The sequence below is a fragment of the Mercenaria mercenaria genome, unplaced genomic scaffold (genome assembly GCF_021730395.1).
Source record: "Mercenaria mercenaria strain notata unplaced genomic scaffold, MADL_Memer_1 contig_2816, whole genome shotgun sequence".
Lineage (NCBI taxonomy): Eukaryota > Metazoa > Mollusca > Bivalvia > Venerida > Veneridae > Mercenaria > Mercenaria mercenaria.
In genome coordinates, this window is record NW_026460898.1 from 3,114 (window position 1) to 19,898 (window position 16,785).

General features: G+C 33.7%; 1 protein-coding gene across 1 annotated transcript in view; it reads left to right on the plus strand.

Annotated features, from left to right (window-relative positions):
• Positions 1–539: 539 nt before the first annotated feature.
• Positions 540–16,785, plus strand: part of LOC128552456 (G-protein coupled receptor GRL101-like) — a gene marked incomplete at its 5' end in the record, with an annotated part of 28,776 nt that continues 12,530 nt past the window's right edge. Inside the window, 6 exons of the mRNA XM_053533496.1 lie at positions 540–616; positions 1,383–1,621; positions 1,799–1,971; positions 11,987–12,075; positions 12,373–12,596; positions 14,663–14,803. Of these exons, the coding sequence (XP_053389471.1) occupies positions 540–616; positions 1,383–1,621; positions 1,799–1,971; positions 11,987–12,075; positions 12,373–12,596; positions 14,663–14,803 (943 nt within the window). The remainder of the gene's footprint in view (positions 617–1,382; positions 1,622–1,798; positions 1,972–11,986; positions 12,076–12,372; positions 12,597–14,662; positions 14,804–16,785) is intronic.

Here is a 16,785-nt window from a genome sequence, read left to right on the forward strand (position 1 = left end):
TTGATAAATCAATACCGTTGATATTTTGTGCAAATAAATGATTCAGACAATTAAGTTATTTATCTGAAAGTATGTGGTAAAAGGTTTATCAAACAGTGATAAGTCTTTCCTCTTTTATAATTACAGTACAACCTCTCCAGAGCGGCCCCTCTTAAGCAAAAACCTCTCTGTAACAACATCATCAGAGTTTCGCTATGCTGAAATATACTATCAAATTTGCCTCTCCAGAACAACAACCTCTACACAAGAGTCAATATTTGTATTCCCAAAGGGTGTTGCACACAGAGGTTGCACTGTACTCCTAATCCTTTACCGACACTCTGGCTGTGACCTTGTGCAAACATAGGTTTGGTCTGGCTTTCTTATCAGCCACATTTTTAATAAGCATCAATCTCTTTATTTTTTGTGATAGAAAATGCTAGTACCATTTCGAAAGCGATAATGTCTGACTGAATCATGAAATGGTGTCTGTCCCAGACCTCTTAATTAAAAATATATTCATATGTTTAACATGAACTCTTGATATTCTTTTTTTCAAGACCATGACTTGTGCTCCTCTTCCGAATATACATGTGACAATGGACAATGCATTACGAATGAACAACGCTGTGATGCCGTAAGACAATGTTTAGATGGGTCTGATGAAGATAATTGTGGTATATTATTATCATTATTATTATGATTATTACTATAATTATAATAATAATTATTATTATTAGTAGTAGTAGTAGTAGTAGTAGCAGTAGTAGTAGTAGTCGTCGTAGTAGAATTATCATTATAGCAGATTCATAACGCCCTTTTCATGATAGACATGTTCAAAGGCACTTTACATATTACCAAACGCAGCCATACACATCCACTACTAGCCAAACACAGAGTGATCTGACCAGAGGAACAGAATGAAATAAAGCTCCCAGAATAGATAGGTAGAAATCCTTTTTATATAAAGGTCTGTCCGCTTAACCTAGCCTAGATTTTTGTGAATAGACAGTCTTGTTCTTTAACGTGCCCAGTGTATATCACCGATACACGCGAAGCCGTCCTTCCTTGGAAGAACAAGTAAAGGTCTCTTAGGTATCTCAGAAATGTCCAGAGCCAGGACCGGGATTCGAATCCCGGACTTCTTGATCGACAGTCAAGTGTATCACCATTAGACCATAAGCCCACCTATTGATATTCCTTCCTAAATACTTCTGCTCAATTTTACTAATCATTTAGGAAAAATCGTGAGATAAACATATCTTTATAAATTTGTTTATTGATATGAAATTGCATTAAACTCTTACATAATGACAGAGTGGCCTGATAGATAAGAAAGCCTGGATGCAAGTAATTTAAATCAAGAGGTATTACTGCAACAATGCTTATCTTCTTGTTTATAGGGTGTTCCGTGCATCAGAGAAATCTATCCTCACCTCATATTTTTCAATTACAGATACGTGTCAGTCAGATGTAGCATTTCACTGTGATATTCTCAGATGTATTCCAAAGAGATTGAAATGTGATAATTATGTGGATTGCGAAGACGGGTCTGATGAAGACTTCTGTCGCAAAGAAGTATATAGTTCGTGCAGAGAATGGTGGAACGCAGGATACAGAAGGAACGGAAAATACATTACCGGTACTAATACATATTTTCTTTCTTTAGATATGAGATATGTAGGATAGACTAACCCTGTTTTAATTGTGTTGCCCGATTGTACTTTATATCACAAGTCCCTGTTTCGCATGTTTTGAGTTTGCTTTTCATTCTATTTCATCATTATTGTTTAAATTCTTTCTTTCTTATATTTTGTAGAAGATATAACGGTACAGTGCAATTTCGATGATTTCCAAGATAACGATATAGCATATACTATATTTGATGCCCTTGATATGGTTGGAAAATTACGTGGAATAGTCGGCCGCAGAAATTTGGAAAAGGGAGATGATGTGATTTACCTATCCGACCGATACGACTGTGTACAACAGGTAGGTTGTTATTCAGCATATACCTTCATGTCCAAGTGATATCGTTACTTTATATGGCTATATTTCAGGGTTTACACTAAGTAAAATTTTCAGAAAAACAAACCAGCAACTATTTTAATAAAAAGCAAATTTTATTCATATAAGTAGCAATTCAAATACATTAAAAATGTAAAATTCAATTTTCAATCTAATGTGCAAAAATAATTAAATTCCTTTCCTGGTCAAATTTAAATCGAAGGTGTCTAATTTCAAATAATTCAAAAATCAAATATTATTTAAGTATTTCCAAAGATTATAAAACCTCTCTTCTCAGATAACCTTTTTAAGTCAATGATTATATATAACTGTAATTTCCCCCCTGTCTTCAGCCAAAACCCTATTTGATGGAAGGTTCCAGACCTTTCATGTAACACGTAGAGTAAACAGAACAAACTGGAAAAACCAAGAACAATGTAGACTTTAAAAATTATTTCTATACCTCAAATATCAGTATTGTGGTAGAATATTTTTGAATGCCATAGAATAAAAAGAACTTATTTACACGACGACTTAAAACTAACAAGGTCTTACCAAGAAAGTTAAGCCTAAAAGGGAAATGGCACATATATAGCTTATCCTCACATGAAGAAAAACAAAGTTTTGTGTAATAAAACGTCTTTGAATTTCACAACATAACATGAATGATACATACACAATGCATGAAAAAGAATCTGAATGCCTCATATATCAATATGTCATACTTACAAATATAGTACATATGTTAAATAACACTCTTTTTAACAAGATGTGAATCTTTGGTTCAAATCCTAGATAGGGCGTCTGGTGAAAAGTAATCTTTGCCCTAAATATGCTGGATACCCAAAGTTATATTCTTGGGGCAAGACTCCGCCTCAACGATCTCTGACTTTTACTTTACTTTTCATTTAAATGAAAGTGAGAGTTCATGACCGCACTTAAATATACTCTAAAGTGCCTTGTGGTCAAAATAAGAGCTAGACACACTTTTTCAATAGTAGAGTAATTCCTTTAATGTTAATTGAACGTTTTTGGGATATAACAGACAAGATGATTAATTCAAGAGCTGCGCTCTTGTAACAATACCCCACCAGCACAAACATCACTGCTTACTTAAATGTGTTTTTTTTTCAAAATTCTGTGTCAAAAGAACTAGTCCACTCATGAGTATGGCCTTTAATTTTTCAAATGAATTTTTGAGTTTCTTAATAAATTAGTTAAACGTTCGGATTTTGAAGAACAATTTTGACAGAATTTTCTGGATCAAAAGGATTTAAAATTACCAAGACAACACATTCTTTACTAGTTTCGACTTTTATTTCTTTGTCAGAAATAACAAAGTACAATGCAAGCGATTTCAAGCCTTTTTGTGCGCGAATTTCAACGTGACACAACACGCAAATATATAATATATTTGTATTAATGTATATATAGATATGGAGCATAGTGATATAGAGGGTATTTATCGAAAAAAATATTTCTTCAATAAGAGGTAGAGAAAAAGTAAAACCCAACATATCTACACGCTTGATTTATACACGTTAGGCATATGCGAAAATTAACAATACTTTGTAAATATGATGGTAATGATAATGACATTATTATAAATAATTTTTTAAAAGCTAATCACATATGTATATAATTACAGACATAAAAAAGAGATAAAAACTGGAAAAGGAAATACAAAATAAAGAAAAACTTAAGTCAAACGGGGGAAACGGGGACCTAAGGGCAAAAATAAGGGGAGCTAATAAAAAAGCAATCAAATATTAAATTGATGGAAATTACATTTTTAAAGTCAGAAAATATATTAAATATCATACTATACAATTATTATATCGAAGCTGCAGGAATATTGTAACAGTATTAGTATATAACGGCCATTACAATTTCAATGGAAACTGTATTCACACATTAAATTATACGCTGGTGGATTGATAAACAGAATTTAACCGATGAATCCAGGAAGTTTCACGTAATAATCTATTCATATCATTATCAACATTGTGAATTGGTAAAAAAAATGGAATCATCAGAATTATGGTCAGTACTGTTGAAATGTGTATACATTATGTGTCAGACACACTACACCGTAAAGCTTTAAGGGACGCGTTAACGGACGCGAAACATATAGAAAATTTGCGACAGAAAGTTATCCGGTGGCGAAAGGTATCCCCCACCGTTGCACTTCAAATATAAATGAGGCTCTAAGTATAAAGGTAGTTACTGCTGTTAAGTTTTCATTTTATCCACATGAATCAGAGATGGACGACGATAAAGTAAATACAATTAAATGTATTTAGATAATTATATAGTTTTATGTCAATGATTAAATGATGAATGAAAAGGTATATTTCACATCACTTGTTCGACGATGACAACGATATAAATTTAGCGTAAGCAACCAAAGCGTTCGTAAATAGTTACCAATAAACTATTTAATATAATTAAATTTCATACTCCATTTGGATAAAATTAAATAAGTTTTTATCAAAACAACGTTTAATCAAATATATCGATAAACGGTATAGTTTTGAGAAAAATTGAAATACGGAAGTCTTACATTTATTTCAAAAGAAAATACATTTATATTTCTACAGTCAAACCTGTCTATAAAGACCACCCTTGGTAGAGCCAAAATGTGGTCTTTATTAGGAGGTGGTCTTTATTCACAGATTAAGATACACTGCAAATGCTAAAATTGGAAACAAAACATGTGGTCTTAAGAGCCAGATGGTCTCTGTTCAGAGGTGGTCTTTAACACAGGTTTGACTGTATGTACTAACTGATCAACTGATAGCGCGGTCTTAAATTCGCGAACTGTTTAGAGCGCGAAATACTCGAAAATTAATCCCAGGCGAATATAAATATTATTATTTTAGATTTAGCAACATATTAAATATGTTTGATAAGTCTTTATCAATTTTCATACAAGACAACCGTTTGTCCTACAATTTGTTGTTGTTTGATTATTTTCAAAATATTGAAGTAGCTGTGCGATTATTTTGCATGAAGTATATCGATACTTTACGCTCATGTCCTTGCTTCGTATATATAGCGGGTGAATAGCTCAACTGAAGAAGCTTCTAACAGTCATTCTCTGTAATGACTTAACAAACTATAATATATTGTAGTAAGTTTGGCAGGTATGACCTTCAAGTTTCCTAAAATTTTCACATTGTCATTATTTGATGTGTATTTTATCAATCTAGTTCTTTTTCTTTTTGTTGATGCGCGCTTCTGTTGTCATGATAACCAACATGTAATTCTATGCTAGAATTCAAGCATATTTTTTGCCAGAAATCCCCTTCGTTAACCAATGTTTATATTAATGAACAAACAGAAAAAAAATCGAAATGGGGTTATTAATATGTTAACATACATTACTTTTATACAGTGAAAATGATCAGTCGGTAATATAAATGAAACAGTTGTAATTGTCAAATGTACGCGTTTTTATCTAAGAAATTGTGACAGTATCAAAGCTTATAAAGGTGAAGAGTTAAAAAGTCAAGTCGAATGGGATTTGGCCTTGTAGTCCTGTCTGGCCAACGCGTCAGGAGTTGGATGCATCATTGCAAGTCATGGAACTGCGTTAATGAAATTATTCTATTATCTACATATACCTTTTTTAGTGATTGGCAATATTTTTAGACATAGAAGCCGAACATTGTTTTAAACGGTAAATTGTTGACACAAGAAGCACGGATACGCCATTATTACGCCATTTATAACGTCATGTTTGATGCTATAACTAAATCAAAGTGTATTTTCCTTGGATATTTTTCTCAACCCTTGAGAGCTGAATACATGGTTTTGTATTCTTTAGTGGTAAACATGATATATTTGAGAAAGAAAATTCGTAGGCGTTATTGAAGAGTTTTGACAGAGATAACTTAAAAGTAAGTATGAGACATTCAAATGGGTCTTGATGTATGCTGCATCCATAACAAATTTGTCAATTTATATTTAAGGTATTAGATCACTAATAGTAATGTTTACAAAATGGCCTTTGCTTGGTATATTCTGAAAGGAAACCGTGTTTTGCACTATTTTGCAGTTTTTAAACAACTTTTACCGTGCCGTTTTTTATAAATTTGGATAACTTATGGTATCTCCTCAAGCTCAAGTAGAGACAAATTTCAAAGTGATAGCATCTATCCAAAACGTTTGCAGAGAACTCATTTTACCATTAATTTTAATAAAAGAAACATCAAACTATTGGTAAACAATTATAAAACACAAAATTAAAATGTCAATATCATTTTTTCTATGGTGCCTCAAGTAAACGGATTTAATGTGACAGAATTCATACTTCAACATTGAAAACATAAGGTCGAATGGTGTGTTTCTGTTTTGAATTTTGCTTACTTCATTTAAAAATAACCTTAGGGCAGAGGTAAAACCTACCTAAATTTCTTCCCCAATATATAATCTATGAGTGAAAGTAAAATAGAGAACTTTCACCGCGTGTAACTCAATATTTTTAAAAACTTACTAGAAAAAGAAGGAAAATAAAAAAAATGGTCCCAGTAGGGCTTGAATCTATGCCCCCCTAAGAATTGCAGTAAAAGTAGGTTTATGGTAGGAATTGAATACTCTTCAAAAAGGAGGTTCTCTATTAGTGATCTAATACCTTAACAAAAAAGAGACATTTTAAAAGAATGAAATCTGGTCTGATAAGGGTTGAAATGGATTACTTTGATTTGAATTTTATGGAAAATAACAAAACTAATATATTTTTTCTGTTAAATCAGTTAAAAATGAAATATAAAACTTTCACTGTTTTGGATGTATTTTTAGCTCAGATAGTGACAAGGTAAGTTTTTGTGATCACCCTTCTTCCGCCCGTCCGTCCTTTAAATGGCCAAATTTGCTATTTTGGCTTTTGCAGCCGTATAGAGGCTTCATTTATTTTTTGATTTGAGGGAAACTTGCAAAATATTTTTACCAATCATAGGTTTTGAATTTTATCACGAATCTGTCAGATCTTATCATAGGTTCTGGAGTTACGACCCCTAATTGACCCAAAAAAGAGCCAAAGTTTGTAAATTATTACCTTGTGAACTCTGTAGAAGTGACATTATACATTCGATTTAACCACATTTACACCTTACTATAGTAACAATAAGATATTGGTTCCATTTTAAAGCTGGCTAGATTCCGTTATAATTATGATCTAGCTTTACCGCTCCTGAAACGGGCAAACTTTTCAATTCTGGCGCTTCCGGTTATATATCGGTTCCATTTATGCTTTGATGTGATGTAAACCTGCACAGAATGCTAATGATCTCTTCGCCAAGTTCGAAACTGAGTCATGTGGGGTAAAAACAGAGGCAACGTTTATGACCCTATTCGTGAAACTTTGTTCAAACGTTTATCTTCAATATATATATCTATATATATAAGTTGATGATTGAACCGTTATGGTATTGCGCCAGATGTAGGCTGCATATTTCTGAGCTCCTGAGTTTTGATTATTTTCAAGTGTTTCTGCTTTATGTAGAATATTGAAATTTGGAAGTTGTGAGCAGAAAATAACTGGAATTGTGTTTTTTTGTGTTTACTTCTTGGATTCATTGTGTGCTTTTTAAAAAAATTTGAATTTTAAAAGCAAAAGTTGTTAATATTGTGACATTTTATACATGTGCGTTTTACCTACACCAATGATGAGTGAACACGTATTAATTCGGATTAAATATGAAAGATCAACTTTATACAATATTGGAAAATCAGTGATTGCCCAGGGTAGTCGACTTAAGCCTATTGTCATAGAACAAACCAAGCAATTACGCATTCAAAAATACAATAGAGGAAAAAGAGGTGGTCGAAATCGTGTGAGAAGGACATGGGATAATAATCAAGGAGTGAAGGAAAATAGTTTGCAAACTTTACCACAAGAAATTCCCGCTGTGATTCAAAAAAGACGTTTCTCAAATACGAATGATAATGAATATAATATGAATAATATTACAAAGACAAAATGTGAATCTCTAAAAAAACAAAAGGTCAGAAAACACTAAAAGTATGTTCTATAAACCCAAGATCTGTCAAAAACAAAACAGTACCTCTTTGTGATTTTATCCTTTCGCACGATTTCGACGTTGTTGCCATCACAGAGACATGGCTTGACAATACCGTGGAAAAACATGCAGTAGTGAGCTTGTTCCTGGTGGGTGCATGAAGCAAGTCCCTCGTCCTGGGAAAACGCGCGGAGGTGGAGTTGCTGTTATTTATAAGTCGAATATAGAATTTAAAATGCTGACATCTTCCGGTGATGGACACTACTCAAAGTTTGAGCACATTGATTGTAACATTTCTACAAATAAGAACTCATTGCGACTTTCAGTCGTATACAGACCACCACCATCACAAAAGAACGGTTTCAGTACTAATAAATTCCTTCAGGACGAATGGCCCCTGTTTCTTTCAAAATACGCAACCATTGACAAGCCAATAGTTATTGTTGGCGATTTAAACTTTCATCTAGACATACCTATGGATCGTGATGCTTCCAAGTTTAACAGCTGTCTAGAAACATCTGGTATGGAACAACATGTTCGAGAACCAACGCATGTTGCAGGACATACTTTGGATGTTCTTATCACAAGAGACACTGAAGATATTGTATCAAATATAGAAGTTACTGACCCAGGACTATCTGATTTTGATGGGAAGATATCACGTGACCATTTCGCTGTGTTATTTCATATTCGAGAAGGAAAAACCTGCTCCAATAAGGAAAACTGTAACCTTCCGAAAGATGAGATCTATCGACATTCAATCATTTAAAAACGAAATAAAATCTTTGGAGATTTTTGACACGAATATGTTAATTTCTTGACGAGCACGTGGAAACCTTAAACAACAGTTTGATATCACTCGTTGACCAGCACGCCCCTTGGCTTACTAATTTAAAAACAATAGTGCTTAGACCGAATTGTCCATGGTATAATGAAGAAACTACACGAAGCCAAACATTTTAAACAAAAACTTGAACGCAAATGGAGAAAAGCAAATATGACAGCAGATCATGGGATATACATAAATCACTGTGCTTCAGTGAATAAATTGCTGAAACAAACACGTGTTAACTTCTATTCTGAAAAGATAGAGTCCTGCGGACGCGATCAGAAAACTTTATTCAAAGTGACAATGAATCTTCTTGGTAAAGACGAGGAGACTGTGCTGCCAACATCTTCCTCTTCCAAAGAACTAGCGCAAAATTGCAGCGATTTCTTTACCTTTAAAATTGATGGAATAAGAAATAAAATTAGGTCAGAAACAGAATTACAAACCGGTGCGGTTACCACCGAGAAAATTTCGAACACGCAAATAGATAAACTTGTTGAATTTACTCCAGTCTCACAAGACGAAGTGAAAAAAAGTTATTTCAAAATCTGCAAGTAAATCGTGTGAGCTAGATCCACTTCCGACATGGCTTTTGAAAGAATGCTTAGAAGAACTGCTACCATCTCTCACTAAAAACAAAATTATTCTTTGGAGAAAGCATATGTACCGAAATCCTTCAAAAGTTCTTTGATCAGACCACTCATCAAAAAGTCAGATCTAGATGCAAATGTTCTGAAGAACTATAGACCTGTCTCTTATTTACCGTACGTGTCTAAAAAACTTTAAAATGTAGTCGATGCTCGTTTGGAAAGCCACTTGTCTTTGAACAGTCTCCACGAAGAGCACCAGTCTGCATACAGAAAATTTCATTCCACTGAGACTGCATTACTGAAGGTTCAAAATGACATTCTCAACTCCCTTGACCAAAATGATATAACAATGCTAGTGATGCTTGACTTATCAGCTGCTTTTAATACCATCAACCACAAGACACTATTACACCGCCTCTATGACCACTTTGGTATCGCTGGGAAACCACTCGAATGGATAACTTCATATGTGAGCGACGCTACCAAACTGTGACAATAGATAGTGAATTGTCAAAACCAGTGCAAATGACATACAGTGTCCCACAGGGATCCGTTCTCGGACCGAAATTTTTCACAATGTACACTAAACCAGTTGGTACAATATGCAACTAAATGGACTAAATCACCATTTTTACGCCGACGATCGACAGCTTTATTTATCTTTCAAACCAACAAATCCGGTCTCTCAGAAGGATGCTTTACGCTGTGTTGAAAACTGTCTCGTAGAAATTGTATCTTGGATGAACAGCAACATGTTGAAAATAAATACCGATAAAACTGAAGTCATTGTATTTACCTCTCAAAGAAATGAAAAACATATTTAATCGGTTTCTGTGAAAATTGGAGAAGAGAAAATTACACCATCCAAGTGTTTAAGGAATCTTGGTGCTTTTCTAGACTCCGAAATGAGCATGGAAAAACATATTAACTCAGTTTGTTGATAAAATAGGCAACATCAGGAAATATCTAAAAACAGATGCTACAAAATCACTAGTAAATTCACTCGTTACTTCACGCAATGATTATTGCAATGTGCTCTTGTATGGTGTTCCGAAAACCTTGCTGAATAGACTTCAAAATCTTCAGAACACTGCAGCTCGAATCATAACGAGAATATCGCGGTATGATCACGTTACATCGGTATTAAAAGAATTGCATTGGATACCATTTACTCACAGAGTGGATTTTAAGATTCTAGTTCACACATATAAAGCATTGCATAACCAATCACCGATCTATGTTAAAGACTTGCTGGAACTCTATCACCCAGCAAGAAATTTGAGATTCAAGAACAACTCAAAACAACTAGTTGTTCCAAAAAGCAAAACTGTGAGGTACGGTGATCGTAGTTTTTCATCAGCTGCACCGAAGTTTTTGAATGTTCTTCCGATTACCATTAGAGACGCTAAAAGCTTGGATGCTTTCAAAAGATCATTAAAAACACACTTTTTCTTAAAGGTCTATTGAAACTAACTTTGCACTTAGAAACAAACTTTATATGACGTTGCAATAGAAACTGTTTACGAGTGTTACTGTTGTAAATACATTTTATTGTTGATATAATTTTGTGTTGTATTGTGTGTCCATATCATTCTGTGAAATGTAGTTTATACAGCGCTTTTGAATGTTTATTTTATGGATGAAAAGAGCGGTATAAAAATCTGGTAAATAATAATAAAAATACATGTACTACTAATAATAATCCCTATGACAACAATTTTAAAACTGGGTCACCTAGGGCAAAGAACTAGGTCACCTGCTCAAATTGAAGGAAATGATTGTTAACATTCCAGACGCTACATCTACGACCCTATCTTCTTTCAACTTGGTCAGAATGTTTATCTTGATGATTCCTAGGCCAAGATCGAAACTGGGTCATGCCGGGCCAAAAACTAGGTCACCCGCTCTAATCAAAGGACAAAACTTGTTAACACCGTAGAGCCCACATTTATGACACATTTATGTCTTCTTGAATCTTGGTCAGAATTTTCAACTTGATGATTCTAAGGCCAAGTTTAACACATGAGCCATATAGCGTCATCATGACCCTGTTGTTTTCAGAATGTACCAAACTGGGGCCTTATTTATGCTAATTTCTAGCAGTCAGAGATAAAATTAAGCAGAACTAAGCTCCAGTGAGAAAAACAAATCGAAAACATGTCGCGACAGCTATTTTGAAATTTGACGCGTTGACATACATTAAAAAATGCTTTAAAAACTTAAAACGACTTGGTATCAAGCTAAAACATTGTTTCTTGTGCATTAAGGTTCCTTGCACATTAAATGAAATCTGCACTATCTCAGAAAAAAAAGTTTATTCTTGGATTAAACATGGCCGAATTCTTTTAATTTTGTTCAACACTGAAACTATTCTAAGACTTCAAGAAAATGTAAAATAACAGACCTAAAATACCGGTCCTGAAGTATGCTCTAGCAATTGGAAATTTGTATACTAGAATATAGAAGGTTAGCTGGTAAGCGTGTCCATACATCTTAAGTAAATTTTTGCCTTTTTAGTGCTATAAGCAGCATCACACGTACATGTAGCTATTTTTCAGATCAAGAAGATATGCGAATACAGTAAACTTAACACGGCTCTGACTGATCAATGTGGTTGTAACATATATACATTCGATCCAGCTTACAGGTATTTCAGAGGCTTATGATTTTTCAAAAGTTTGTTTTAAGGTGATCCTTCATGCACCTCGACATTTGCATATATATAGGAATCGCAACAGGTGTGAGACTGATTAGGACTATGATTTATTATGTAACGAGATCCCTCATTTCTTGTCATTTCGTTAATCATATTAGTTAATGCCAGAGCATATTTTGCGTAATTCATGAACACCAAGTATGCATCGTTCACTGAATTATTCAATTCAAATATAAATCTAAATGTAGAAAATTCTCATCAGTTAAGAAATGAAACTTTTTTTTTCAGTATGCACGGTACTTCTTATGATCTGCGTCCGACGGTATATAATGAGAACTGCACTGACGTCTTAGTCGACAACAGATCTGTCACTCGCTATTTTGGTCCGCCTCATAACGAAGTTACACTTGATAGTTTCAGAACCAAAGAAGCCTATAGATTGATTGGATGTTCGCGTGATGTTTGCAGAATGATACAGATAGGGCCTGCAATATGCACTGACAGTAAAGCAGGTACATGCAATACTAATTCATATAAGATAAAAATTAAAAAGCTTCTGACGAAAAATGTATCTATTCATGTTATACAACCCTTGTGACTGCATGATACACAGGCCTTTTTTCATCAATTTAGGAGTGCCACCATCACCAGTAGGATTGAATAAATGCTTTCGGATATTAAAATAATTGGGAAAATTTGCAAATTACCAAAATCTTCGTAAAAGTGTTTTTTTTTTTTTTTTTTTTTTTGTTTTTTTTTCTTTTTTTTTTTCAAATATTAATGAATTGCTTTTATTTTACCAACCAAAATATACAACATAAATTAGAAAAGCTATTTTAAAACAGCAAAAAAACAGCAATAACCTTAAACGTAAAAATAGTTTGAGAATTTTAGATTCAGAATTGGGGGAAAACATAATTTTTGTTTAGAGATTACCTACTGTAATCAGATGAAGATTTATTGGGGAAAGCCCTGATACCGTATTATTTACATACTTTCTCGAAGCATCTTCTACGAATTACACAGATCTTCATTAATTAAAATTAAAACAACATTCAAGTGTCATTGCCTGCTGCCGGCAAGCGATTCTGCCTTTGTGACCAGTGCAGACCAAGATCAGCCTGCACATCCGTCTTTACTGTTCGCTATTCAGTCAGTAAATTTTCAGTAAACACCCCTTTGAATAATAAATGGTATTGCCTAAATTGAATAATGGACCGGTCTATTTGCGACAGTAAGCAGGGCCTTAAGGTAAGAACAGCTGAGAGCTCTTCCTACTTCCGCAAAAAAGGCAATTTTTTTCCTGTTGTCGCATCTTAGCAAAAAGAAAATACTGTCATCGCGCATAGACAGTTTTTCCTGAAACAGATATCGGGAGTTTTGCACAATTTGCATGATTTTTCATGTCTTTGATGTATTGGAACCTTAATTCTATATACAGATCATCAGTTAATTATACTGTTGTTTCGTCTTAGTGAAAAGAAATATTGTAAACGAGCGTTTTACTGTAAAAATTATCGGATGTTTTTAGCACCATTGGCAGTCATTTTGTATTAATAACTGTATCAAATTTTAAGCTTTCCACAGATTAGAATTAGCTATATTCCTCGTTTAATGCAATTTTTTTTATGTTGATATTTCCATTACTTGTTCCCCTGAAAGCCTTCAAATACGCCTTTTTACGTCTATTTTGATGAAGCTTGATTTGACGTCCGTCAGATTGTTTCCGTAAATAGCTTTTTTTTCTGTTAACATGAATCGATCGATTTATTACTCATCCTATTTCCAAATTAACTTGTCTTTTTAGTGATGTAAAATTTTTGTATATCATTTTAACGTTAGAGTCGAAAATTGCGTTTAAATGACGTCAGAGTGATCAATATGACGTTGAGTTTTAAATAAGAAGTTTCCTTCAGACATGATTGATGTAAACCAAAACATAAGAATTTGACAAAAAGCTAAAAAAAATGATGAAAACTTTATTTTCTGTCGATCTAAGGTACAAAAGTGGTCACCGAATTCAGTTTCTCGTAATATTACATTACGCTACCCTACCCCTAATCACAAGATATCACAGAAGGGTAATTCTCCTACATGAATTCCTCTTTCTGTATTGTACTATTTTATTTTTCTTTGTATAGTTAGATTGAAATAACCGTTAAAACTGTGTAACCTTTGACAAAATTATTTCAGTGTAGGACTCAGATTTTATTGTCTAGATTATATTTAATATATGACGATGCTACAAAATCGACACCGAATTACTGATGCGCTGAGTTATATTATCCAGATTCCGTATGTTCTATGTAGGTCATAGTAAGCGTTCTGAGGCACAAATGTTAACTTTTTGAACATTCTGTAATGTTAATTTGCACGCAAGGTTCTGTGTACATAAAATCTGAAATAAAAAAAATCATGTTCTTTATATAAGCTATTTTAGTTCCGAAAAATCTTTACGGCATTTAGTCGTAATCAATTAACTAGAAAGTGAATATCGGCATGTAAATCTATTTCATCTACGTGAAGATCTAGTTCTTGCAAAAGAGCTGATTTATTCGGTAATAAATTTCTGTTTCAGACAGGAATTCATCGTATAAGGATGAGCTTCCTTGTGCTCAGAATGGGCAGACATTTCCAGTTACACAAAAATGTAAATATGACATTGATAATGCAGGATTTCCATTAGGATGTCGAGATGGAAGCCATTTGGCTAATTGTGGTAAGTCAAATGAAGTTCAACTGTGTGATAAGTCCGGGATTGTCAAAGGATTATGTCACTTACTAATTATGGTAATGAAAATGGCTGAACGTCACTTCCCTCATTTTGTCAACTCTAAAATAATCAAAGCCTAAACTCTACTTTTACTATAATATTTTTGTGTCAATTCTTTAATACTTATTTCGATATTTCCAAGCATTTTTTGTCACTTACCTTATGTTAGTAAATTTGTTATAGGCCAAAAATGATCATCTATTCTTGCATACCGGACTGGCGTTTCCGGTGATTTTACCCATGCCGGCAAAACCCACCTTTTTAGTTTCTCTCCGTTCCTTATAGTATATTTCTCGATTCAAAATACGTTAGTTTACCGTAAGAACATAACGTTACGCTACAAATGATACAACTAAAGTGGAACTTTGTTATTGTGCGTAACGCAAAACATGATGACGTCACTTCTGCTTTCGGACGTTAATTTCCCGCGCTTTGTGTTCACTCTCTACTATAAGAAAGAGTGCTACGAAAGTATGTCTACCTGTTACTTGTAAAATACTGTATTCAAGAAAAAAGTCTGCCAGAATAAAATGCTAACATTTATACGATATGCAAGAAAAAACATCAGTCATGTGTTTACGAATCGGATAGAAATATCCGTCCCGAGGGCACCTGCGCATTGGGCGGTAATGAGGCTTGCCGACAGATATTAGTACTCTTGAAGCTATAGTTTAATATTGTTTCATCGAACTTCTTTTAGTAAGCGTTAATATGTAGTTCAACAAGTGGAAAATGTTGAGTTGTTTTGGGTAAAAATAATTTCAGTTGCTCTTAAATTCTGGAACACACGGACCAGTGAGGATTGTTTCTGGATGTAATGCGACCACCTACAAGGTAGCTTAAAGGTAGAGCGCCTGTTTATAGCGCGGAACTTTGCATGTTTGCTCCCTTGCCGCGACATACGAAAGGCTAGAAAAATGGTACAAGTAGCATATTCACTTTGCACTATGCGCTTATGTGATTGGATGAGATCACTACAAATTTAGACAATGTACTGACTGCTACAGGTAGACACTGCTTTATATATGACTGAAAAGTGTTTGAAAAGACGTTGATCCTGAACACACGCAAACAAAAACACTTGTTGGTAATTTGACCTATTAAGTGCCAAACATATAAAATAGGAAGTGTTGGTTAACGACTTCACCTTACCTAATAGAAGCAGCGCTCTCTACAATAGTTCTACTTTAAAACGTCCTGTTACGCGCATATGCAGAAACACTTCTGTTTCTTCGCAAACAAAACAATACACTAAGTATGTGATCAAATCATGTCAAAATTATATTGTTTTCACCATTAGCCTAAACGCGATACGTTATAAGTAAGAAGCCGTTTACGACATTATGTTGGTAGTGGTAATTCTTTACATCTGCTGTAATTTGAACGAAAGAAGTGAATCCCACTGGCATATAATTCTACTTTACATCATTTGACTAATTATTAAGTCACAAATAATCAACTGTTTTCTGATGAAGAAGTTTACACTCACGTTCTTTGGTTTTAGACTTGTTAATCATTTTTATAATAGTAAATGAATAAAAAAAAAACAGACGGAGACTCGTTTCTCCCTTCCGCCCCTCCATATACGATTTCTGGTTACGTATTATATTTATTGTTCAGGTGCCTATGCATCTGTTTGAACTTAGATAAAATTATACGACATTTGGCGGCAGATTAATTGTGATAAGTGAAAAAATAATTGTAAGTGGTTGTCTGAAATCATATTTATGTAGACGCTTTTTCGGAACGCTCGAGCTCACACCTTTAAAAATAATTTGAAAATATTTTCATTATAATGTGAAATGCATGCAATTTGTCTTTTTTTTTTTTTTTGTTTTTTGTTGTTGTTTTTTTTTTTTTTTTTTTTTTTTGTTTTTTTTTTTGTAATTAATGGAAGTACTTTTTATGGAGACTTTTCAAATTGTAAT